The 27,445-nt window shown below is 43.1% G+C and overlaps 1 protein-coding gene across 1 annotated transcript in view; it reads right to left on the bottom strand.

The window, feature by feature from the left end:
- FNDC3B (fibronectin type III domain containing 3B) overlaps positions 1 to 27,445 on the bottom strand; it is a 338,058-nt gene that overhangs the window by 230,434 nt on the left and 80,179 nt on the right. The window contains exon 3 of the mRNA XM_072808084.1: positions 9,908 to 9,983. Coding sequence (XP_072664185.1) covers positions 9,908 to 9,983 — 76 coding nt within the window. The remainder of the gene's footprint in view (positions 1 to 9,907; positions 9,984 to 27,445) is intronic.

Below are 27,445 nucleotides of genomic sequence, written 5' to 3'. Positions count from 1 at the left end.
GTTAAGCCTCCAACTCTTGGGTTTTGGCTCTGGTCATCTCAGGGTTGTGAGATGGAGCCCTGCATCAGGCTCCACACTCAGTGTGGGATCTGCTTGAGATTCCCTCTCTCCTTCCCTCTCTCTAAAATAAATAAATGTTTTTTAAAAAATAGAAATTACCATTTGCTAATAATTGGAAGCTTTTAAAATTAAGTAAAAATGTGGAGATTCCTATAGCTAGAAAGTTACCACAAAACTGGTGTTAATTCTGGCTCTATAATGTAACCTATAAAGTGTCCATAAAGGTATCGTATTTAAAGTATGAAATGCTTCCATTTTGACTCAAGATACAGGAAGACTTGAAGAGCTGAAAAAAACTTTTCTCTCCAAACTGTAAAAGGAGGAGGGTCAGGGAGGGGAGAGGAGGTTACATGGAACCATGTAAGAAATGTAGGTATATTCAGAGAACCCCAAACCAAGCATCATTAAGGAAAGGCACTGATGTGGGTTAATTCTGGGGCCAGCTTTTAGATGGTCCCAGAAAGAAGCATTAAAACATACTCCCCTTTTACCAAGCTGTCTTCACATCCTCAAAAATAGTCTGCAAAATGACTTTCGACTCACTGAAAACTGCCTCAGAGAAGCAATAGCCAAGTTGACAAGCAGAAAAAAGTATTTACTTTTTTTTTTAAACCTTTTTTGTTCATCCTATTGCTTGTCCAATGAGGATGGAGTACAACATGTTCACTATTAAAGGACAAAAATTTTTCTAAAAGACCAGATTCCTCCTATCTTAGAATGTACAATTCACTTAGTGCCCATCGCTCACTCCTTCTCTTCAGTGTGTCTCCCGTTGGCCAGCAAGTCATGATCACCTTCTAAGCACCTCTGATTTCTGTTCCCATTTCTACACACCCCCGACCCACCCCCACCCTCACCCCAGCTCCCCTGGCTGACCCTCCCCCTCCCCCATCTCACCTCCCCCCCAGTCCCTCCCATCACACTGGTGGTAGAGAAAAATTACTCCATTTAATTCAGTAACCAGACTCCTTTACAATTTAAATTGTGCTCTATTCCTGGGTGTTTGAGGGTGTACTACTACAAATACAGTAATTGTTAATTGCATAAAAACATTTATAAAACATTAATGAGTAATCTACACAAAAATATTTTCTAATAATACAAAAGATAAAGTTGGTCTTTTACTATTAAACAGCCTTAAAATATTTTCTAAGATATTCTCAGCCTACTCTTCACAAAAGGAAAAAAATTTTAAGAATGAATAATCATCCCCTCACACTTTTACAGGTAAGCAGATCTAACCCATAATGAACTTCTTCAGAACTGCTCTGTGATTTTTGAAAAGACTCTTACCTGGATTCATTGTCCTAATTTGAAAAACTGAGAGTAAATATAATTAAGTAGGACAACAAGCAAAAAGAAAAAAGAACCTCTGTGAAGTAACTGAATTTTTCCATCACTTTGACATGAATTTTTAGCAACTCCTTAGTGACTTTCCTTTATTCTGGATGCCTAGTAGGTGCTGGATAGGCACAGAGATATGAAGATCACTAGATCTGACCCCTACCCTGAAGAACATTGCCTCTAAGGAGCCCCTTATGGTCTTCCTTAAAGACCCTTCCAATGCTTTCCATTTCAAGTTGTAGGAGTAAAAATACAGAAAGAAGAAAGACAGACCCCAAAGACTACAAGCTATGAAATGTGGCAGACAAATGACATAATGGGACACTGATGCCTTTTCTTAAAGATCTGCGACATTTAAGGAACTCCAAGCAGTGGTACCTTCAGAAATGACATTTTAACCATTGTTCAACAATCTGAAAGGCAAAAGGGCGCCCAAGCTAAATTCTCATTGCATAATTTTTGAATGCATTACTTTGAAGCATTACGACAAGAATGTGAAGACATCTAAAAAAAAAAAAAAAAAAATCCTAGCCAATCCCCTTACATAGGCTTTCCTGGATAGAATGCTTTAAAAATGACAGGTAACAAAAATGAAGAGTCATTCCAGGTCTGGCCATAATGGGGACAGAGGGCCTAACAACGGCTCCTACCTACTGGAACTTACAATGACTCTAAAACTTTCTACACAATGTATCATTTAATCCTTAGGGTAACCCTTCAAGATCCATAATGTCATTCCACTTCTACAGATAAGGAAACAGAGGTGTAGAGAAGTAACTAATTTTGTGATATACGAGTAAGATGCAAGAAGTCTCTAAACCAGGTCACCTCACTCCAAAACCCACAAAGATCTTACCCATACACCTTACAGCCCCTCAGTACTGCCTAACAGCAGGATGCACAAATGAAGATTCAAAGTAGTAGGAGAGTAGTATGAAATGTGGATCTTCTGCTGGCTCAGTGGAGCATGTGACTCTTGATCTGAGGGGGTCTTGAGTTCAAGCCCCACAATGGGAGTGGAGCCTACTTAAAAAATAATTTAAAAAAAATAAAAATAGTGTGGAATTTAATCAAAACGTAGAAGGCAAGGCACACCCAGAGTCACAGCTTTATAGGCCTGTCTGAATATGGCCACTCAGGCGCGTTGTGAGGGCTAACTACTTATTACCCCAAAGAAAAGCAGCATCTGAAGCTTGACCTACAACAGAGCTTAGTGTAAATGTCTGGAACAGTGGGCCCGTGGTTTTATCCACAACCTGCATCTGAACAATCTATACATTCCCACACATCTTTATCAAAAACATTTGATCTGCTGCCATCACCATCAACCCCATGAAAGCAAGCCTGGGATATGCAGGCAATACAATAGAGGTCAGGCCTTCCACTGATTTCCATGAGTCCAATGACCAAGCCATTGCCTACAATTTATCATGACCTCTCCCTAGAACAGAATAACCAGCAAAGCTGTGTACATTACTAGATAATGGTGATGATGATGGCAATGAAGGCTCTTACGATGATAGGTATTAGCATTATTCCCCCTTTATGAAAGAAAATGGAGACTAAGAGGTTAAGCATTCACTAGCGAACAACCAGGAGTCCTACTACATAGCACTGACTCTTGAAACATCATCCTCATAATTTCTAACTCAAATCACTAATACTTTACTGGGAGAAAAAGGCCAAAGTCTGACGACATAGTATTGGGTGAAGGTTTTGAATTCATTATGTAAATACAAGAACAGATATAAACCGTCAAGCTAACTGTCAAGGGCAGAAGGAGAAGGGCAGAAAGCAGCAGACACACTGGGTACCTCCCTTGAGAGGGACTTTACACCTCTTGGGAAGCAACATCATTGGCCCTGATGTAACCCAGCCTCATGACATTACTCAATCCCAGCATGACAGCTGCATGTGTGATCACAGACCTTCCTCCCAGCCCTTCCATAAACTGGACTTTCTGCTCTAGGCCATTCACTACTTACCAGCTCTTGCGGAGACCGTGCTCCCGGTCAATTTCTAGTTGCTCAGCACCAAGCTATGGTCTCAAAGAGGCCTGTCAGGTCCACCTCCAGAATGCCTATTTGCAACAAATGGCTGTATATGTCTATGTAGTGACAGAAAAGTCAAATCATCCCGTTCAAAAGAGAGCTCTCAAACAATTCAGAGGTCAGGTATACTCCAAAATGCTTAAAGTGACCTGTGACCCAGTATTACACACATACACAGACGCACACAGGCCAAAAGACTGCCTTGCCCTGCAGCTAGCATTTAAGAGAGAGAAGATGAACTGGCAAATGGAGAGGAATTCAGTCTTCCTCAAAACTTAGACTCTCCCAGCGTAGAACCTCACTGGAGGACTGTGAGCTGACTCTCACCAAATACAGTTCTGGATCAATCAGAAAGACAGGCGGACGCTGGGGCTAGCCTGGGCAATTCTAAAAGATTTTCGAAGGAGGCCTACCTCTTCACAATAACATTTCAGATTAGCAATCACTCACAAAACGCCCTCCTCCACCACTGCAAAATTAGTGAGTCTCCCAGGGAGTTTCTTGCATAGCCAAAGAACCCCTCAAAATCCTAGTCTTGTAATAAGAAAAAGATTTTCCACTTATAATGCATTCTACAAATATAATCAAATAACAATTACGTGTTCAATGCAATGAAAGTTTGCGAAGATTCCGAGGCAGCTAAGGCACTCACACTTCACCTTCAAATCACCTAAATATTTTTGCTGAGAAACTCGTTTGCAGATGTAAGCCAAGGCGAGGGTTCAATCAGCCTTAGAAGACAGACTTCATTTACCACAGGTCTTCTCCCTACGTCCTAAGCCACTGAAACAAGAATTTCTTATTTATATGCAGAGTCTGCTTTAAAGGAGTGGATCATATAGAAGCTCTGCTTGTGAAATTATAGTCTACCTCAGCTTGTAAACCCTCGCCCCGACACCATTCATGTCATTTCTCGGTACACAAAGCAAGAGACGAGAGTTCCCCAGGACCTGTCATAAAATTCTCAGCAAGAATGACAGGTCAGTGTTTTAATGTGCCAAACAAGTCTAATAAATGCACTTAAAGTACCAAATAAGGGAATGGGGGTGGGGGGGTAACATTAAAGTCCCCGTGGCAGTCTGGGTGCTGAATCATACAAAGAGGGGAGGGGGGGATGGGAGACAAACGAAGAGATTCAGAAATGTGGAATGGCTCTCAATGGTGTCATTCACAGAGTCCCTGAGCAGAGCGTGGTCTTCATCAATGATACGGTTCCCACACTCAGTGGGGCAGGAGGAGAATCAGCCACAGAGCTGAAGAAGGCCTGCAGAGAATAAGGCCGGGGGCGGGGGGCCCCCACTCTAACGGCGGCCCAGCTACAGCCCAGCTACAGCCGTGTCAGGGCTTCACACATTCTGCTGGCCTTTCAAGGACTCAGTCCACTCAATACAAGCCAGCAGAGTAAACCCCATCCGTAAAAGGTGTCTACATTATTGTGGGCAAAACACACCAGCAATTAGGTATCCTTAAATAGAACTCTTTATTAAAAATAATGGTGCTTCCCAAGCACTTTACTTTGTTTTCTCTTCTATCACCATGACATCCACTGCTTTTCTTCGGGCTCACAGTTTTGTATAGAAGTCTTCAAACAGGAATTAAAACACATACACACACACACACACACACACACACACACAAATTGCAGTTTTAATATTGGGTCAACATGAAAGTATTTTAGATTCTAAACATGCTTCTCCAAAGGACACTGATTAGCTTCAATGATCCAATGTTTTTGAAATGTGGAAGTTCTTCTATGGAGACTTTAGAGACCGTGAAAAGTATTGACCTAATAAACATCTTTAAGCTCCCAGCACAATAATAAGATTTAAAAGAAAAAAAAAAAAAATCACAACTGATGGGATGCCAGAGTCAGTCAAGGATCTGGTTAGCAACTATCAAGAGGCTGCGGGGCTGGGTGGGAGGGTGAGGATGCTCTGTCACGACCGGGTTCACAGTGTAATACAAGAGCTCCAGAAAGGTCCACGCATAACCGGCCTGCTCTATACAATGCCACCTCCACCTGTCCTCCGGGAACGCAGAAGTCGAAACGGAACGGAGTGGTCTAAGAGGGCTTCTGGAGGAGACAGACCTGGAGCCCTAAAGGAAGTGTGCTATTTGTTTTGGCTGAAGGATTTTACAGGGAACAGAGAAATGGCCCAGATAAAAAGATGGCATGTGTGGACAGGAAGGAAGGCTGTGTTGCCAGCACCTCAGCCTAGACAAGGATACGAAAATAATGGGAGAGACCCGCAGCTGCCCTCTATTAATTCCTGAATTTAAGCAAAGGCAAGAATTCATATTGATTGCTAAGATTCTTTTTTCCCCCCTAACAATTGGCTCTTTATACTTTCATCTGGCCTAGGAAAGAAAAATCTTTTGTCTAGGATGCCATAGGTACAGGGCTGCCTCCAAGTGAGAATAAACTATGACCTTCTGTGGCCCCCTCAAGACCTATGATTCATGTTTCGTGGAAAATATTGAGAAATATTCCATTAGAAATGAATCTGCTTTCACAGCATATTGTATGTTTCCTGTGTTTTTCTTCCTTCATTATCACCAAGGACATTTTCATGAAAACAAAATCTTGTTTTTCCCCCCAGAGTAACCATATTCTTTATACTAATTTGAATTTCCAAACCGCCTCTTCATGGCATCACAGTGAGCTTCTGGTGTCTTGCTGGTGACGTCATAAATGTCCTACAGAGAACATTACTAGGCTAACAAATTCAACTACCAGTAAAGAGGGTTGACCTCAAATGGTGTCATTTCAAAGTCTCCAAGAAGGCCCAGCACCCAACTCGGCTCCCTGCCCCTAACTGGCCCCCTCCCCACCCCCAGCAGCAATCCCTAACCTGCTGAAATAGCAGTGTGGCAATAGCAAACCTATTAAACTGACAGTTTCAACCATGGTATAAGCAATGGTTAGGACTTCCAAATTTCCAGAAAGGCAGCTTGGAACTTCCACTCCTCCCATCCCCACCCCAGCCCCAAAACCACCTCCCCACCTGCTGACTGGTGCTGAAAGAGCACAACTAGGGCTCCACTTGCTTAACTTTAATCTCTAGTACCATGCAAATGCTTCTTTCAGAAAGTTCCCGTTACAATATGATTCAATTTCAGATCTTTTCCTGATCGGTTTCTTAAAGGTAGGCAAGAAGACTGCCTTCCACATTACCAGCCCTCTCCCACTCTACCCTGCCTCTTCCAGTAGCTGGAGCTGGAAGCCCCACCTGGAGGCTCAGCCCACCCCAACGTTGGGCTCAGTCCTAACTTTGGGCAGAAATAACTTAAGGAACTCTAAATCAGTACTGCTGTGTCACACTGTCTGCTCTTAGTCCTGGGAACAGGACATCTGCCTCCTCCCAAAGACCCAGCCTCTACCATATGCTTTTGCTCTGCAAACCATCTCTCCTTCATCTTTGGCCATCTGAGTTCTCCTGCTGCTATCCCGCCCAGAATCCTCTTATTGCAGGAATAGGAACCAGGACCCCACCTCGCTCTTGTCACATGCCCAAGACAACGGAGCCCTACTGCTGGAGTCCCCTGATGTAAAGGCACAGGGCCACACAATAAAGAGCTCGTGCCCTCCAGTCACACCAGGAATGAAAACTGAACCCCGCCTCTTCTAACGATGTGAATTCAGGCGAGTGGATTAACCTCCGCGGGCCTCAGCCTCCTGTTTAGGTGTCATACCCATTGAGGGAATACAGAGCACAGCATAAGAGCCAAATATTAGCAACGACAGGAATGTTAATAAAGGTGAAAGAATAAGATGTCACAATTTATACTGGAATTTACAAACTTATCGCCTATTCCCACATTCTAGGTTGACCTGCTCTACCACCTGGAATGAGCATTCCCCAACTCATACTGGAACTCACAAGAAGGCTTATTTTAGGCTGGGGGCCGGCGGAGGTGCTCAACGACCGCCTGTTATGCAATGGTGACAGTCCATGGGTCCTTGGAGACTCCAGGTTCCTTCCAGCTCCCGCAGTTCATCTTGTCGCCCCAGGGCTTCTCAAGCCCTAGCAAACCAATTAGTCCCCCGTCCTAGGCCCTGGCATCTATCCTGTGTCATTTCAAGTCATCGGGCCAGGTACCACGATGCCCCAAGTGAAGATAACCATAGCATCTGGGTGTTCAGAAGAGAACAAAGGATAGGAAGGCTGGGGACGCCAAAGATAAATGGCTCCACAATTCTGCTTTAGTCAAAGGCATTTCTGAAATCACTGGAAGGGGGTGTTAATGTCACTTATCTCAAGGTATCATCATGAATAAATACAAAGCTCCATTGTGAACACGGTGATATACTTGCAACATTCCCCGCAGAATACACCAGTTATTGACATGAACCAAAAAAAAAAAAAAAAAAAGTGGGAGAGAGGCTAACCTGATGAACACACACACACAACAATAAAAGGCAGCATAAGGAGTGGATTTCATATATGTAGATCTATTCAGCAATTTGCTTTTATGGATTCTATTACACACACTTGGTTGTAGAGGAACACAGTCTACCTGCCAATTAATTCATGGGGCTCCACTGTTAACCAGGATCAAGCTCAAATGCTTTCCTACTGAGCTGAAAGTACCAGGTTCATTCTACATAGGTGCAATAACTTTTTTTTTTCCCTAGCAGGATTTTTTTTTTTTTTACTTTAAATTAGAATTTAAAAGTGGATTTTGAGGTTTTATTTGTTGCCAATATCTATTTATTATAAAACAAGTAGGTAGATTTTATATCCCATACTATTTTAAAATATCTATTTCCTTTCTTCTTTCACCTGAAGTTTCTCTGTATGATTCATCACGAAAGCCTAGTTTCAGGTTTTAAATGACTCAGAACACCAAAGATCAATTTCAGGAACATAATGGTCAGAGACATGCAGTCAGTAAAAATCATTAATAAAACAGTTAAGCCATTTCAGATTATCAAACTGCAGTCAGAATTCATTAGGCGTGAATTCTTGAAAACACACTCCTTTCTCCAAAAGTAAAAGTTTTCCTAAATTTTGTTCTTATAGGTACAAAAACAAGTAGCACAACTACAAAGCGGCATGCTCTGCTATTAAAGCAGGAGAAAAATCATCTTTTTCCATGCTGCTCATTATGGGAAACTAAATCTAAAGGGCATTTTCATCCATTCATTTATGTATTGGTGAGCAAGTCCAGTAATTAAAAATAAGGCCTTTGATTAAATTCTTGACCAATCGATAACCTAGTATCAAACTCTATTACATGCCAGTTTGCCAATTGCCCTATAATCCCAATCACTGCCAGAAAGAGCGGCCACGAACAGTGCCCTCCAACACAGCAGTGTACACAGGCTGTGGACTGAGCTTCTTATGGTTCAACACCTAAGTCACTTCTTTCTACAGTGAACTACAGAGAGGAGGCACTGTACATACAACTAGAGACTGAGATGCCCTAGCAGTCGTACTGAAAGAACTAAACCCAAGGAATGTCATCTACACCTGGAACTTACTTAGATGACAAGATTCTGGATTCAAAGCTGAGGCTGTAATGGAATAAGACATTTAGAGAACGTGCAAGGGAATATTCTGCAAATGGAGGGACAGGAATTATTAGGGACCGAAGGTGGACGATGGTGGGTAGCTTCCTAAAATGACCCTCAGTGATTCCCACCTGCCTATGTCCCCACACTGTGCAAATTCCCTTTTTTGAGTGGGCTGGACCTAGTACCGCCCCCTTGCCCTCCAGTTGCTGCCCCGATGAAGCCCGCTGTCTCATGCAGAAGCCACTTAGCCAGGAACTAAGGGAAGCTTCTTGCCGACAGCCCACAAAAACTGAAATCCTACCAACAAACTCCGTCAAGCAAGCCTGGAAACAGACGGACCCATTCATGCCTTACAAAGATGGCAGCTCTAACCCCCACCTGGATTTCGGCATCTTGAGAGGCACAGGGCCGTGGGACACAGCAAATTCCTGACCCACAAAAACTGTGGGATAATTCATGTTGTTACTTTAAGCCACTAAATTTTGGAATAATCTGTTAACCAGTAACAAATAACAGACACTTAGAGATTTTTACCTCGAAAATCATCAACTAGTTAGCATCCCAATATATACTTGAAACCTTGAACTAGCTTGAAAAAGTTCCTGTTCTCAGCTGAAAATTTCAAGTCTTTCAAAATCTCAAACATTTTCCAAATTCCATAACTTATTAAAAGACACTACAAGCTTTCCCAGGTTAAATTAACTCACTGAAAAGTCAACAGAATACTAGAGGCATTTCACTTTGTCCCTCATATATCATAGGCCTACATTAACATCAAGACCCTATTTTACAGAAAAATTTAAGTTTCTGAAAATCCAAGATAAATTTTACTTCTGGAAAAAAACACACAGACACAAAGAAAAACTTTACTTCCTTAAAACAATAAATAAAAGAGGAACTCCTTTGATAGGAAGGCTGACAAGAATTTCCTTACCTTGAATGCACTGAAGTGTTCCATCCTCTGCTCTTATTGTAAATGTCTCACCTGGATTAACTTGAACGAGAATGACCTGCACAGAAAAACATTAATTTCAATTTAATACTAGAGCATCTGGGGTTTCTCTTCAACGGTTTTATTACTTGAATTTATGTAGTAGACAGGAAGTATGTGGCACAGAATCCTGTATAAACACACGACTTAGGCTAGGTCTTAGACCTGGTTCAAATGTGAAGGGGGTAAGTACATGCATTTGAACTTAGCTAAACTGAATTCTCCTGTATTGGTTACGATGCAGTAAATCTAAAAAACTCCATTTTTTTCTTTCACTAATGTAGAAACAACAAATCAAGAAGAGAGTAGACCAGAAACCCTAAGGACAGAAGCTTAGGACAAAGGCACAGATAAATGTTTGGCTGTGGCTCTGGCCAAACACTGTTGCACATACTCTTCCCAAGTGTCCATTACTGACTTGAGTTATATGATTCTACTGTGTAACAAAAGGTGGCAATTTATAAGAAAAATGTTTGGAAAACAGAGTTCTGGAACTAACAATAAACCCTATAAAATAAATGAATAATATTAGAAATAGGCCTCAACGCTTGTATCTTTAAATCTATTATCTAAGTATCAGTGAACATTAATATTTGCTTATTTTAAAAATTTTATTTACCTATTTTGAGAGAGCATGCAAGAGTATACACGAGCAGAGGAGGTGAATTTTTCAAGCAGGCACCCGACTGAAGTGAGAAGCCCCACACAGCACTCAATCCCCAACCCATGAGATCATGACCTGAGCCAAAACCATGAGCTGGATGCTCAATGGATTGAGCCACTCAAGCACCCCTAATATTTAATATAAGTAGACAACTTCCAAGACTAGACCAAAGACTACAGTATGCACAGGAACAACCAAGGATGTCCTTTCAGGAGCTTCAGTTTTAGATCTAATCTACTTCCTTTAGGTAACAAAAGGAAAAAAAAAATCATTAATTTGTATCTAACTACGTATCAAAGGATGTAATCCGAATTTGAAAACTGTACATAAAAACCACTGTGTGCAAGGTTAACACTATTAAAATAATTACTGTACACTTCTGGAAATAGGAAGGATGTGGGTGTCACATTCATTTTAGGGTCCCTGGAGCAAGCCAAGCCCTGTCCCCTGACCGAAACCATCAAGCATACTGTTCCCTCTATCTGCAATGGTTTCCCTGGCCTGCTGCACCTCTGCCAACCACCCACCCTACTCCTGCTCTGACCAAGTGACGAATGCCTAGTCATTCTTGTCAGCTTAAGAAGTGGCATCTGCTTCCCAGGACGGGTTGGGTCTCCCACTGTATGTGCTAACACAGGCACGTGAGCCCACACACCTATGCTTCTCCTTCCCAGGATCTACAACTGCAATTAGTTAAGCAGTCATTTTAGGGTCTGTCTTTGCTTCTTTAATATTGACCCTGGAAGGACAAGTTCTGGCATAAAATAAGTGCTCAAAAGTATACGCAGCACAAAATTAAGTCCTCGGTAACTATTTCTACTGAATGAATGAAAGTCATAAAACAAAACCGCTGCAGACAGTATTCTAACTTAGAAATTAAGCTTTAATATTCAATTTAGAAAAATCAACTTAAAAAACCCTCAACTTTATTTACTGTATGTCCCATAATTTCTATTCTCTAAAAATGTTTGAGATCAAAGCCGTTTCATCTTTAAAACTTAAACCTTTAATATCCATGTATTTTGCTGCTTCTAATAATTCACCACAGGAGACACCGTTGGGATATTAAAATTATTTAAATCAGGAAATACACTAACTGGAGAAAACAAGATCATTCAGGAAAAAGCAGTCCAAGCATCATCCCTGGTGCTTCTCATTATCTTGAATTATAACGGTGGTTTCAAGGCAATTTATTTTTCCTGTACAGTAACTATGTCAATAATCTTTCAGTCTTAAGTATTCAAATTCTCACCAATGTAAACACAATGTGCCATTTTAAGAACTCAAAAGGAAATCCCTTCAGATCTCTACAGAGTGATTAAAACATTTCTATTGCTTTCTTGAAACTAAGCTTTTAAAGTTATTCCTAACACGAAAATAGTTTTAACTTCATTTCTACATAAACATAGAACAGAACTCGACTACAACGGAATAAAAAAAAAAAAAAAAAAAAAAACACTCCAATAAAGAAAATTATTCGTGTCTTTTTAAAAGTCCTTAGACCAATTCCAACATTACTGTAACAGAGCAGACATCAGCTGCTTGTGTTGAAACCTCTAGGGATAAGACCTATAATACAGGCCTGCAGAATTAGAGAGAAAAAAAAAAAATCAAAGGACACCAAGACTATGCCCCAGAGAGTGTCTGACAATCCCAAATTCATGTACTGCCTCTCTCTTGCCCCCTCTCCCAGGTGTCCCACGTGTCCTGGGCGCGGGGTCTCAAAGTACAACTGACCAGTATCGTGGGAAGTCCTGGGCAAGAACAGGGATTTCTGAATGGGGCCGCGCTCCAGATTCTGGCTTTACCTGCGGCCCGCAGGCCCGGAAAGGGTCTCTAACGGTCCCTTGGCGGCCATGGACGCCAGGCCGCGGTTCAGAGCTTCCAGAAGCCACCGACGCGTCCCGCTGCTCTCACGGCGACCCCTGCCCCCTCCCTGCTCCTTCAGGGAGAAGGACGATAGGTAAAGAGCTTTTAAGCGTCCAACTAAAATACCTCTCTTCAAATGTTTAGTTCCTGTGATTTTCCCTGCTGCCGGGTTGCTGTGACAACCAGATTGTCACCTCCCGAGTCGCCGCAGGAACCAGGCAAGTCTCCCGCGTCCCGATACCCATTTTTCCTCGCAAGAGCCAGAGCCGTCATGGAGCAAGGTGCCTTCCTCCCGGCTCGGACCTGCTCTCAAAGAAAGCACTCTGTCACCCGGAGGTCGCCGGGCCAGGGCCAGAAAATAAGGTCTTGGCACAGCAGCCCAGTGCGCTCGACCTGACGACAGGCCCGAGGAAGCGCCCGCGGCACCGCCTGGCCAGACAGAGCTGGTACCAGTTCCCATAACTGCACGGCGGAAGACAGCCCATCACCGTCCAGACCTCATCATCATCATCATCTTTTTTTGGGGGGGGGGGGGTCCACTCGCGAGCATTTCCTGCTTTTCCAAAGTCAGCATTAAAACAATCCCCGCCGCGTCCTGGGGCTCGTCGGAGGAGGACGATTTCAGCCGCCGATAGACTGTCCTTCCCCAGGGATGTTGAAACAGAACCGCGTTCATCAAGTCAGAGGAGCAAACCTCAGGCTACGCTTGCTTGTCACCTCGGTGGCCAACGTGTCAGGGCCACAGCCACAGCCCAGAATAGCCAGAGGCAAGTTTGTCAAAACCTAATGAACAGGAAGTGACCATTATTCCAAAGTCTTAAGCAATAAAATAAGAGGTAGAACTCACGCAATTAAGCAAAAGGCTAACACAGCAAGGCGAGAGCGTCGCCCCACCAGGCCGCTCAACAGGCGTGAACCGGCCTTTCCTTAAAGCTGCGGCTCTAACCCGCTTCTTACCTGGTAGACGAGGCAGGGGAAAGCTCCAGTTGCCGACTGAAATCACGGGTGCCTGATTAACCAGATCAATGATTATCTAAGATTATTCCTGGAGGCAAATTCCTAATTTCTGCCTCAAATAAAATATTACCAGCCCCCTGACCAGACAGGCCCTGCCACGTATGTGTCCATCACAGAAGCTTCTGTGGGGAGAACGGGGCTGCCTAAGGATGGAATGTTACAGCTGCAGTTTTCTTAAAAGTTAAATCCAACAGCCAGACAATCAAGACCTAAACTGTGCCAGGAGAGGGGATCCTGTTTCATTTTTGGAGCTTCCTCCACTTGCCACACGCTGTGAGGCTTGTCTTATTCTTCGCTGTAGTAGGTAAAAACGAACACTTCTCACCGGCAGCCAGATTTATGATTATCCAACGGATTATCTTTAGGGGGAACAAACGATACAACCTAAAAGCTGCAGAAGAGTTAGTTCCACATAAGGACGGAGTCTATCGAAGAATATCTAATAATTTTTTTAAGACTGTATTTATTTGAGAGCAAGAGAGAACGTAAGCAGGGGGTGGTGAGGCAGAGGGAGAGAAGCAGGCTCTCCACTGGGCAAGGAACAGGAGTGGGGCTCAATCCCAGGACCCCTGAGATCATGACCAGAGCCGAAGGCAGACACTTAAACGAATGAGCCACCCAGGTGCCCCAAGAATACTTAGTACCTTTTAAAAAGTGACTTCTGATTACATGAGAGGAAGAATAGCATTTTTTTTCTGGTAATACACATGCACGCTCCAGATGCCCAAACTCCAGAGAAATCCTGGCAAGCTCTACCCAGGCCCTTGAAGGCCCAAACCATCCATCAGTACACACCTTTGAGACCCTGGTGTCTGGGCTAGAGACTAGAGTTGGTCTCAGGCAAACTAGAATAGTGGGCATCATACGTTTCGAGTCCCTTCTCTTTGCTCCAAATCAGGAAAAAGGAGAAGATGAGCTTCAAATAACCAATAATTATCTTTATAGTAATAACATACACAAAGGAAATGTCCCAAGATTAAAATGTGATGGGTAAAATAGAAAGGTACTAGAAGATGGAAAACCACTGGTGGTCTCATCTGCTCACCCGTCCTACCTGATGCCTGACTCCAAAGCTGGCAGGAAAAACACACACACAAGACCAGGAAGCCTCCAAAAGTACTTACACCCTGGGTCACGGCAAGGGGACACGCGTGGTATGTGAAGCTGCTGCTCAGTCTACAGCAATAGGACAAACAGTCTTGTTTTGTTTCTTCCTGGGCATGAGGACTTGTTCAGCTTTTTTTTTTTTTTTAACTTTCTTAAAGATTTTAACACCCAACATGAGGCTTAAACTTACAACCCCGAGATCAAGAGTCGCACCCTCCAACTGAGCCAACTAGGTGCCCCTGGACCTGTTCAGTTTAAAGCAAGGAGCAAGAACACTCCAAAGATCCAAAATTTTTAATATTCTGATTTCTCCAAAGAATGTAAGTTTCAAAAGTCGTTGCCCTCAAAAGACCATTACATATCTCTAAAATTAACTCAGAATGATGCAGGCTACTTTATCAACTCCTTTCAATAGCTTTTTTTCTAGGTTTTATATAATAAATAACAGTTATCACTAAATCCCTACAGTCTGCCAGAGAGGTATTATTATATAGATTATATAGATGGGGAACTGAGGCTTCTAGAGGGTAAATGACTGGTCTAAAGTCACAAAACTACAAAATGACTGAGTTAGCACTGGAATCCAGCCCCATCTGACCAAAATGCACACTCTGCTCTATTACCCAGGTTCCCTCCTCTGACAGGCATGGGCTTCAGAGTCAATTCTTTATGAAGATACATTAATAAACAGCTATAAGGAGAGAACTCACTTCCCTGGGTCAAAGGCATGTCTCCAAGGCAGGCTCTGAGGACGAGTTCTGTTCTAAGAAATGCAAGCCCACTCCCTGAGCCAGAGCCCATAATTCCCAATATGACAGTTAGGTGGTAAGGGAACCCTTAACTAACAACCAACAGTGGCTTTTATACAGAGGAGGTTTTATTCTCATAAAATCCTTGCCAAGTCCTTGAATTCCACTCGAACCCTAAGATGCACCAAGTTGCTAATCACTGACTATCACAATCACTAGATGCCACTTCTCATGGCCCAAGAGTAGGCATAAGAAAAATAAAAGAGGGCTCCGGGGACAATGGCATCTCTAGCTTCTATGCTTCCCAAAGTCACCCATCATTAACAAAAAAGACAAGAATGGATTAATAGGTAACCAAGGGAAGAGAAATCAGACAAACCAAGGAGGACATTTTTATGCACTGAAATCATGCCACTGCCTGCTGAAAATCTAGAATTCAAGAGTTCAAAAAGTCCATTTCATGAAACAAGCATCCTCAGAAGAATTACTGCTACATCTCTATTAATTCAGCAAATATCAGTAAGAGACCAGAACGGGCCAGACATTAGGAATAGAACGTTAGATAATACAGTTTGGCCCACTTCAGGCTGATGAACAGAACTTACATGGGATGAAGAAGGGTAGTGCAGGGGAAGGGTGGGTGTAGAGTTTAAACAAAAAGAAAACATTTATAGATAGTGGTAAGGGCTATAAAGAGAATACAATAGCAGCTTGTAACAAGTCCTACATTGCTACTTTAACTGTACACTGCCTTGAATAAAGAGATTCTATTACAAAAAAGAGCTGCTAGTTGCTAAGAATAAAAATATAGCCTTAACTTAAATGGAAAAAATGCAAAATGTAATATAGATGGCCAAATGTAGGTTAAAAGCCTCTTTTAAGAGAGCCACAAATGCCAGAGTCTAAGGTTTCAACTACAGGTCTTTCAAGATAAAAACCAAGAATCTAAAAGACCAAAATTCTATGTAAGCTTTCCCTGGCTAAAAGTAACAGCTACCAAATATCCTTGGGCACTTGAAGCACCATGACATCTACTTCACTAATTTTTGTTTTATTAAATGTATTTTTCACATAGCTCTTCACCAAAAATATAATTCTTTCTTTTCCTTTAGTTGAAAATTATGCTCACAGAAAACAAAATCTGGTTACTGTCAATACCACTTCAGGGTTAATCTTTCTCAAAAATGTCCATCGGGTGAGGGATGCCTGGGTGGCTCAGTCGGTTGGACATGTGAATCTTCACTTCAGCTCAGGGCATGAGATTGAGCCCAGAGCTCAGAGTCTGCTTGAAGTTCTCACTCTCTCTCCCTCTGCTTCTACTCATGCTCCCACTGTCTCTCTCTCTCTCTCTCTAAATGAAATCTTTAAAAAAAAAAAAAAAAAAAAACTATCCAAATGAGATACAACTTCTTCTACCCCTCACTTCCATCAATGCACCCCATGCCCATAGGCTGGGCTCTGGACACACTCACAGGGAATGAGCAGTTTAAACTGCTTTTCACCTAACCAGCCCCACCTTGAATATGGTTTGCACACTGATTCTAAAATGTCTCCCACCATTTAGATCCAGCTACCCCATATCTAGTTTTGACTGGCTAACGAGGAGTAATATGACCCATGCTGCTGTGGTACTTCATGTCACGCACCTCTGGTAAGCTATGCATTGAACCTGAACAAACTATCAGAATCTCAAGGTCAGTTCAGTGAAGAAACATTTAACTGCCTATAGTCCCAATATTCCAATATCTTTTAAACCTATTTCCATGTTGGCCATGTCCTTCAGTTAACACTGTTCTTCCCCCTAAGACATAATCAAGAAATTATGTACCCACAAAGAATGTTCTCATCCTTCTGATAGGAAATCAGTCCCTACTATTTTGTCATTAAATATTCTAGAGCTAACTTTTTCTTTTTCTTTTTTTTTTTTAAGATTTTATTTAGATATTTGACAGAGAAGAGAAAGAGCACAAGCAGGGGGAATGGCAGGGAGAGGGAGAAGCAGACTCTGCTGAGCATGGAGCCTAATGCAGGGCTCAATCCCAGGACTCTAGGATCATGTGACCTTAGCTGAAGGCAGACACTTAACCGACTGAACTACCCAGGCATCCCCAGAGCTAACTTTTCTATATTACTCTATTTTTTTCAATTGCTTAAAATTAACACTACTATTGCCTGGTGGCTTACGCCCACTGACATAAAATCAGAAGGGAGTACTAATAGGTCATATTCCAGGGTTTGGGAAGGATTTTACAGAACAGAGAATGCTCTCCCTCCCCACCACTGTACAGTATGTTGTTACTTATTCAGCCCTTGACTTTCCATCCATTAAACTTATTCAAATCAAAGCCCAATGTAATTATTGAAGCCTTGATTTTTTGAAAACATTTGCTGAGTAGTTACTATGTGTCAGGCCCTTTATAAAGCACTGATGATTCTAAGATGAGAAAGAGGACATCCTACTTATTTGTGTGCTGGTACAAGGGTAGAAAATACAATTAATTGTAATGACATATGACTATTTGGCTTCTAAGAGCTATGGACACCAAAGAAAGCACTGAGAAATCAGAGAAAGTCACAGATGGGAGGGACACTGAAGGCAGGAGCAAGAGACTGCAAACAGATAAGCAAAAGAACAATTGCACGAGCAAACGCATGCACGGAGGCCTGCACGGGAGGATGTATTTAGAGTCCCGACATGGCCCTAGAGGCATACGTGTGGCACAGAGGGGTACAGGTGAGCCTGCAGAGCAGGGATACCTAGGAAAAGCCTTTGTTCACCCCACTTAGAAGCCTGGACCTAATCCTGTGAACAGCAGTCCTTCCCGGTGGGAAAGCAACACTACTAAAATGACTGAGAGCAAGGAGAAACTCAAACTGAGATGGGAGACACTGAGCACATGGAGACCAGTGAAGACATTAATGGAAAAAAATCCACTTCTGATATAATTCAGGGATCGTGTTGTGCAAAGGTTGTGCGAGCCAGGTCCCAGGGTTTGCTGCGGACAAGTCCTGCCCTACCTCTTTACCAACGTTGAAGTTTCTAAGATTATGGATGCATTGTAGTGTCTACAGCTCTACTTCCTTTTTTTCCTACTTCCCGTCACTCTAGTGCTGTTCTCTGTGACTCCGCCACTTCCATTTCCACCCTGCTACCATTGACAGGCATCCATAGTCAGCCCCTGGCTCGTGCCTCCTCAACTTCTTCTGTCGTTTATTTCTTCTCTTCGGGTTCTTGGCCCTTACTCTAAAAAGCTAAGCCCAAGAGCATTCAACAGGCAATCTAGCATTCCCTTCCTTTGTATCTAGTCAACTCACTGAGCAGTCACAGATTATGTTGTCCACCTACCACACTTGTGATGGGTTTGCACACTGCGAACAGAGGACTTGTAGGATACTGGGAAACCAGATCTAATTAGGAGTCAAGGAGAACCCATTACTCATTTCCAAGGGTCCAAAATTAATCATATCCCCCAAACACTGGCTTTCTGATTCTTCAATAATTCCATTTCAAACTAGTTAATTCATCGTTTAAATCCCGAAGTTAGAGTTTGCCTTTTATCATACTGTACATACACAAAGAGGTTTGAAAAGGACTCACAATTTTAGATAAAACCATACCACCTACAACACCATCTTTAAATTTAAAAAAGCCAATCTTAAGCACTTCAAAGATTTTTTAAAAATGAGTATGCAACAGCACATATTTCTTCCACGTGTTTAAGCGTCTTTTCCTCCCATGCTAGATGTTGAGATAAAATTAAATGGAGCTCAGGCCAGAGCTGTCTTCTAAACAACATGCTAGATTGTAAATATTGAGTAGTTAGGTCACTCTCTGCTACTTTTAGGTCAAAAATGAATTGAAATTAAAATAAGAGTCAAGGGATCCCTGGGTGGCGCAGCGGTTTGGCGCCTGCCTTTGGCCCAGGGCACGATCCTGGAGACCCGGGATCAAATCCCATGTCGAGCTCCCGGTGCTTGGAGCCTGCTTCTCCCTCTGCCTGTGTCTCTGCCTCTCTCTCTCTCTCTCACTCTCTCTCTCTGTGTGACTATCATAAATAAATAAAAACTTTAAAAAATTTAAAAAAAATAAAAATAAAAATAAAATAAGAGTCCAAAAAAAAAAAAAAAAAAAAATCAACAGAGATAACCAAGCCATACAGTGAGAAACGCAAATCGGACAGATAGCAGGTGAATCCTGGTCTGCTCTTACAGGGCACTTAATGTTCTATCTCCATAGGCCTTCATCTAAAAAAGAGAGAGAGAGAGAGAGAGAGAGAGAGAATACCTCACATGTGCACTTAGAGAAAAAAGGAACCCTAATGCAGCCCTGGCATTAGGCCTTAGATGTAATATGTGCTCAATAAACAACTATTAGTGCTTCTTTTTCTTCAAATTTCTACCGGGGACCAATCTCGAAGAAAAAAGTGGCCTCTAAAGGGAGAGTAGGTTTAAAAAAAAAAAAAAAAAAAAAAAAAGGAATCTTTGTTTCATCTTCTTAAAAAAAAAAAAACAAAAAAAAAACAAAAAAGGCCTCAACAAACAAAAAATGCAGCAACAACAAAACCCACAACCTTAAAACCAGCCAATTCTCACCTCTGACCAGATTTTCTGAGACACATTCTGGCTTTCCTTAAAGGTTCACCTCCCAACTCATTCACATTCCTGTGTCTGGTCAGCTTCCGTGGATTCGGGCAAGAATAGTGACTTTGGAATCCATTCACAGAAGTTCTGAAATCTAAGCCCTTTACATCCACATAACAGTTTGGATTAATTGGAAATGTGTCTAATTAAGATTATCATAACGAAAGTCAGCAACAAAAAGTGATAAAGTAATGCCACAGTAGGTGGAAATTTCCTACTAACTATTCAGAATTCCAGGAAACCCTTTTCTTCACCCATCAGCTGCCTTCTCCAAGAACACAGGAAGAATTCAACTTGGCCAGACCCTCCAAGGAGCATCAGGCCTTTGCCTTTTCAAACACTTAAGCAAGTAGCTTGAGAGGTTATCCACCATACATTCCAGGAAAACAGAATCATACAGCTGGATACTTAAGACCATTAAAAAGTTTAAAGAAGCTGTCCAGATTTAAGGTTTCAAGACAAACAGACTGCAAGCACTCCTCAAAAATGTAATGCTTTAAGATTTTCCTTTCTAGATCTTGGTAGCAGAGCTCCGCAAGCAAAGCTTTTGGAAAGCTGGGCGCACGTTCGTCCTCCCGGGCTTGGAATGAGGCTCTCCCTGGGTGCGCACACATACCGAGCTGTACCAATGGACGGATTAGTCCAATTCTTCCCTCATTCTGCACCAAGTCCAAATTCAGGGCTGACACTAGTCTCTGCAGACAACGAAGGGAAAAATGTGACAAAGATTTTCCGGCCAGCCCCTGCCCGCCTGCCCCCGCCCTCGGCACACACTAGCACACAGCGGGTTCTGTGCACAGCTCTGATTCGGGGCCAGTCTGTGCACCATGACATCAGTGCAGCAGAATGAGCCAAGTTTAAACTCCATCTGGGACAAATAATGTCCAGGCACACTGTGACTTCTTTTGTTTATATACACTGACTAAATATGTCTTGGTGGTAAATGAACTAACGCTTAAGATTTATTTCCCAAGGCCTCCAAAACAATATTCTGCACCCCTGAAGCAACCCCCGGCCTCTGCGTCTCCTTCCAAGGCTATGCGTAAGTGATTTTTAACAGAACACATGATTTTGAAACATATAATTAACATCTTGAGGAGAGACAAAGTCCAAGCAGCCCTTCATCAATCTAAAACAAAGGGAACGAGGAACTGGCTAGCGAACGGGTGTGGTGTCCTGGCTCGCGGTGCAAATGCTGCGGGACACTCACTTCTGCAGCCGCCCGGAGAGCCAGCAGAAGCCAGCAGAAGCCGAGGTGGGAGGCTTAAGAAGTGCCCAAGCAGCAGAGGGGCCATTTTCTTTCCCTTTGAAGGATAAACTTAGGGTGGGTTTTTTTCTCTTGTAATTTTGGCATTACTTGAGAGACATAATTATAAACGCAGAATGGAAAACAAACAACCTAATAGGTTCAAGTCTTACAATAAGTTTTTAGACTTCTCCAGACACAAAAACTCTGCCTCTGGGCTGATGTAATTTTTGAATGGAAATGAAAGGCGGGGCTTGGGAGGAAAAGCAGGCAGACAAAAAGGTCATCTCCTTAGCTCCCGGGGTGAGCCTCCCTAGGACAAGGAACCCCTGCTTCCCTTCCTTGTCATCAAGGGCTCAGGCTCTGTCTCTCCGAAGTTGCTGACAACCCCAGGGGGGAATCTCCAGGAAAGAACCGTTCCCCCAAGGAAAGAAAGGGAGGAGCTCTGGTGACCTGGGCCTCGGATGACTTCACCCCCAGCTCCTCCTCCAAGCTCAACCCACGCCTCCAGGCCTCAGACTCCACCACTACCACCTGGTCGGCAATTTTCAGAAGCTCTAGATCCAGGATCACTGCCACCTTCCAGAGCTACTGGGAAGATGACAGAACAGGAACACTCTTCGCAACGAACTGTATAATTTACTATCAGGCAAAAACCCAGTCCCCAGAGTCTCTCCCAACTGTTTACCTGAACAAGACAATATAATATGCTTAACCCAAGCAACCCCACCCTTCCTGGAAGGTAGGTTCTGCATGGACTCAAATCCCAGTTCTGTGATTTGCCAGATGCAAGTACTTAACCTTTCTTGCCTCCGGTTCTGTCCGTAAAAATGATCACCACCTTATGGGGTGTGTGATTACTGGATGAAATGATGTATATAAGTGCTTAGCACCATTCCTAGCACCTCATAAGCCCTCAGTTATTATTCACTCCCTCCACCACAGAGGGAACAAAAGGAATCAAAATATCAAACAATAGCCATTCTTTCCAACAACCCAACTTACAAGCCCACAAATAACCACTCAACTAAAAGTGGAGACCAAAAGCCCACTGGTGATCGGCAAGCTAACAGAGTAACAACATTGAGGTTTGAGGTAAATGCCAAAAACTCAGATATTTGGAATTCTTTCAATGTCAAACCTCTGACCTTTAATCAACCTTCTTCTACATTGCCCTGGAAGAGGCAACCTTATAGAATCTTTTCCCCTTGGTGTTACAATAATGGTCAGAAAATGAGTCACTGCTTCCCTCCAAAGGAGGAGCACACAGCCTGGTGTGGGGCCTGTCCTCAAGGCTCCTTATGGGAGGCTCTGTTAAGTTCCAAGGCCGCTTGAAGAAGCAGGATGTGCAGAGGCAGTTGATTAAAAAAAAAAAAAAAAAATGGGAAAACTCTTCAGCGCCTGACCCTGAGAAAAAACACTTTAAAAATGAGACAATGGGGGCTCTTGAAAAGTAAACTAGTTGTGAACACTCATCTATTAAGGGATAATGTCCTCCATCACCCAACTCTACCTTCAATGGACTCCCCGGGTCTTTAAGACAGGCATTATTCACAGACAGGGTATATAAAGCCTAAGGTCCAAATTCCCTTCACAATCCCTAAAAGAAAAATATGGATGCTATTCCTTCATAATTCATATTATATTCATATTTATATTACTTTTATTTTCAGTCATGATTAAAGTCACCAAATACATTAAAAATAGCCATTTTTTTGAGGACGCTTTTTATATGGACTTTGTACAAGGTAATAAGATGGGTCTTAAACAGACCCATTCTGACAATACAAAATAAACATTAAAATGGTGATGTCAGGGGCACCTGGGTGGCTCAGTTGGTTGAACGTCTGCCTGCCTTTGGCTCAGGCCATGATCCCAGGGTCCTGGGATCAAGCCCCGCTTCGGCTCCCTGCTCAGAGGGGAGCCTGCTTCTCCTCTCCCTCTGCTCCTCTGCCAGCTTACGTGCTTGCGCGCTCTCTCTCTCTACAATAAATAAATAAAATCTTGGGGAAAAAAGTGGTAAACTCAGAAAAGATGTATGAGGTGCACAACTCTGACCAATTCAGCTACCAAACCACATCACTAAACGAAGCACACGATTCAGTCTGTCAAGGTTTCATTCTCCCAAGAACTAAAACAATCCAATACAAAGACCAAAGAAACTTGTCTGAAGTAGTAATACATTTCAGTCAATGCTGAATTTTTCTAATCCTTAGAAAACGCAAGAACATCTCTACACCTCTTAAAAACTTAAGTCATGAAACATAACCAGGTAATAAGCACAAGTCCATTTCTCTCCAAATCTAAGATCTGGCTCACATAATTTAATTTCCATTTCTTGAAAACAATAGGAATGGAACCCCGATGGCAGCTTTACTGATACACACTTTCTAGTCAACCTGTCCCCAAAGCTAGAACAGTTAGCTCCAGCTCTGTGCTGTCTCCATTTAACTGCCCAATTATTTGCCAAGCAGAAACCTTTAATGAAGTAATTTTCTAAATGCAGGCTGTCCATTTTATCCAAATGCAAACCTACTCTACCGCAAAGGGGTAAGGAATGGGCAATAAAGAGTGGATCTAGGAGAGGCAGGGTCAAATTATTCTAATTAATGATCGTGCTAAACACACCTGCTGCCCATAAAACACATTCCCTCTCAGCAATGATCTGATCTGATGGTCTCCTATTAAGGAAAAAGGCCCAGGGCTGAGAAGCAACACCGACATAGGAATTAACGCTAAAGTGGCCCGTGAATTCCGCTTTTTTCTGGAGGCCCACTAGAGCTCAGCTTCAATTTATTCTCAAGGTAGAGCTGACTGGAAAATTACTAAGAGGCACCTAGTTCTGGCCAATCCCAATTTAAACGGGGAAATAAATGTACTCTGAAGGCAGCTAAACCCAGAATTACCTTGATAAAATACTGTTGCTCCAGCAGCTGGCTCCTCGGCAGGCTGCTTACTTTACACACAGGCATTTTGAACTTAAAGATTCATCTTACTAATTTTATACAGTTTGCACACTATTGTCTTGTTTGGAGTGGAACATGTATCATTTCTATATAAGCTTATTTTTAAAATCAATCATTTGAACAAAAATAGAGAAAAGACTACCAATGTGAAAACGCTTGTATGCAAACATATATGTCTTAACACATGTAGATGGAGAACTGTCCCATCTTTCCTTCCTCTGTGTCTATTATTTTTACTGCGCTAGGAGATCCAGCAAGTCACATCACATTTTAACAGGACAAATACACATCAAAAGTAAACAGACCTTAGAGGCTGGGAAACCATCACAGTTCATCTTACTCTAAAGAGAAAATTAAGATACAAATGGTATTAAATGCCTCATCTAGGTAACACCAGGGAAAGTCTGCTTTAAAAAAAAAAAATCTGTTTCAGGAAGTATTTAAGGAATTCTCAATTCTCGGAGCCTCTAAAACGAGATCATAAACACAAGTATTTGCATCTCTGCCCTTGGAACGCTGATAGCTTGCATCTGTGTTTAATGTCCCCCAACTAGTCTGTAAACAGCAAAAGCAAGGCGCCTCCTGCCTTTCCTAAGCTTTAGTGAGTGCTCAATGTGGCACCGAATGGGGGCTCAAATTCTGTTCACTAAAAAGCAGAGGCCAAAAGAAACAATACATGGGCCCTAACTTGTAAGACGTATAATTGAAACCCTCCCAACTAAAGCCAGATGAACCAGAGCCCACACCAGTTCATTTCACAAGCCACAAGTAGAAAACTAAGAAGCTTAAAATCCTAAGTATGAGACACAAATGAGCATGCCTGAAAAACCAAACATTTTTGCTCTAAATAAAACACGAGAAGAGTGAGCACAAAATGCAGTTTTGTTTTGTTTTGTTTTTAAGATTTTCTTTATTTGAGAGAAAGAGAGAAAAAGGTCACAAGTAGAGGTGAGGGGAAGAGAGAGAAGCAGACTCCCCACTGAGTAGGGAGCTGGATGTGGGGCTCGATCCCAGGACTCCAGGGTCATGACCTGAGCCGAAGGCAGACGCTTAACCGACTGAGCCACCTAGGCGCCCCACAAAATTCGATTTCAAAGATAAAATGTTACCAGTTTCCAGGTGCCAAACTCAGACAGCCACTTGCACAGGCAAGTGCAGAAGCTGAGTGAAGTGGTCGGAGTACAGCTCCTGTCTAGCCTGGGCAGCTGCCACTCTTTGCCAATCAACTGTTGCCACGCGGGCAGACCAGCCCGGTGTTACTGGAGCTGCTGGGTTTTCCAGATTAACAGAAATATCCAGAATTTTATGTAAAGCTTCCAGTCTCTTTGTACCACCACCTGATTATCTCTCTTCATAATTGTATCAACTGTACAGAGGTGGGGAGGAGGACAAGGCCTGTGTGACAAATGCAACAGGTGGCCGGTTTTCAAGGCCTGGTTTAGATGAATTAACTGCTCATTTCAGCCATCCTTCACTCGTTCTGGGGGACTGACCCAACGCCACCTCAGACGCCAAGCAGAGCGTGAAAAAGAGACGCAGTGCCTACTCCTGGAGTTCACAGCGCGAAAGACCGTCTAGCTCAAAACAATCATAATGTTAAGACCACGGGAGAGTTTAAAATTGCCGTTATTTTGCAGCGCAACTTTGCCATGCCAGTGTTTTTCCTTAATCCTCTCCTTTTTGAAGGCGGCTCAATTTCTACCATTTGAAGGCTACAGACTAGAGTTTGTCTCGTATTATTACTGCCTTTGGCTAATTAAATTCTGAAGTGTCTCTCAACCCAGACAGCTCAGAGCTGTCATAATTATATGTCATACGTTGTAATTATTGTGGGTGCCACATATAACAACACCCCCTGATAATATGGCATCAACATTTTCCTTCATGAGACAGAGATTATGCGGAGGCTATGACTTTTCAGAAGCCTTTGTAGTGAGCGGAATTGGCAAACCTCAGGCAGAGAGTACTGTAAGCTCAGTCCACAGGCCTAGATAAACTCACACCTTTTTATTTCCAGTTAGAAGCAGGCCCTCAGCAGCAGAGGCGGCTTGTCTGTGATGCTGGCCAGGAGCTCTGGTTGAGGGGTGCTTGCAATCGGCATCTCTATGGGATCGTCAGCCCTGAGGGACAGACAGACCTCGAGGGGTGGACAGCCACGCTGGATGCATCCAGGACAAAAAGTTTCATTAAGAAGGGAAGCCTGGGTGGCTCAATGTTGAGCATCTGCCTTTGGCTCAGATCACGATCCTGGGGTCCTGGGACTGAGTCCCACGTCAGGCTCCCCGCATGGAGCCTGCTTCTCCCTCTGCCTATGTCTCTGCCTCTCTGCCTCTCTCTCTCTCTCTCTCTCTCTCTCTCTCTCTGTGTCTTTCAGGAATAAATAAATAAAATCTTAAAAAAAAAAAAAAAGATGATGACAGCTGAACAGCCGAAGTTCAGAGAACAGAGGGTAGAATGTGCAGACACGGCCTGTCTGGGGTGCTACTCACACGAGCTCTGTGCTGAGCCTGCTATCCCTACACAGCACTCCCACTTCGTAAAACAGAAACCGGTCACATGATCCGCAGAGCTGAGCCACAGCCCTAGACTTGGCTGCAAGTGAGGTGCCTGTCCAGGCTCAGCCTCCCCACAGACGCTCCCAACCCGGCCTGGGCCCCCGCCCGCCGGTTCCCCTCCCGTGTGCTCCCAGGCCAAGGCACATCCTGCAATCCAAGCACTTCTCCTGGGGCTCTACGTATGTGTACGTTCAGCCTTTGTATTTTGGCAAGCCACTGTTTTGCTCCCCAACTCGGCTGCTCATTCCTTCAGGGTGAGAACAGTTGCCTTATTTATCTTCGCGTTGCCAACACCCAGCAGCACCTAATACAGCGCCTGCATGCAAGACATTTGACAAATACTCATTAAAATGAACAAATCGGGCTCCTGGGTGGCTCAGTGGGTTAGGTGTCTGCTGCGGCTCAGGTCACGATCCCAGGGTCCTGGGACTGAGCCCCACATCAGGCTCCCTGCTCAGCGGGGAATCTGTTTTTCCCTCTCCATCTGTGGCTCCCGGCTGCTCATGCTCTCTCAAATACATAAAAATCTTAAAAAAATAAATAAATAAAAAAGAAAATGAGCAAATCTATTACCCAGTGCCTCCTGAAATTCAGTTGTAAATCCTGCCCTCTCGCTCCTTTCCATCCCAAACCTTGAGGACAAGAAGATGACAGCATCTGGGCACCT

This window comes from Canis lupus, chromosome 31 (assembly GCF_048164855.1).
Source record: "Canis lupus baileyi chromosome 31, mCanLup2.hap1, whole genome shotgun sequence".
Lineage (NCBI taxonomy): Eukaryota > Metazoa > Chordata > Mammalia > Carnivora > Canidae > Canis > Canis lupus.
This window is presented reverse-complemented; position numbering and strand designations above follow the sequence as displayed.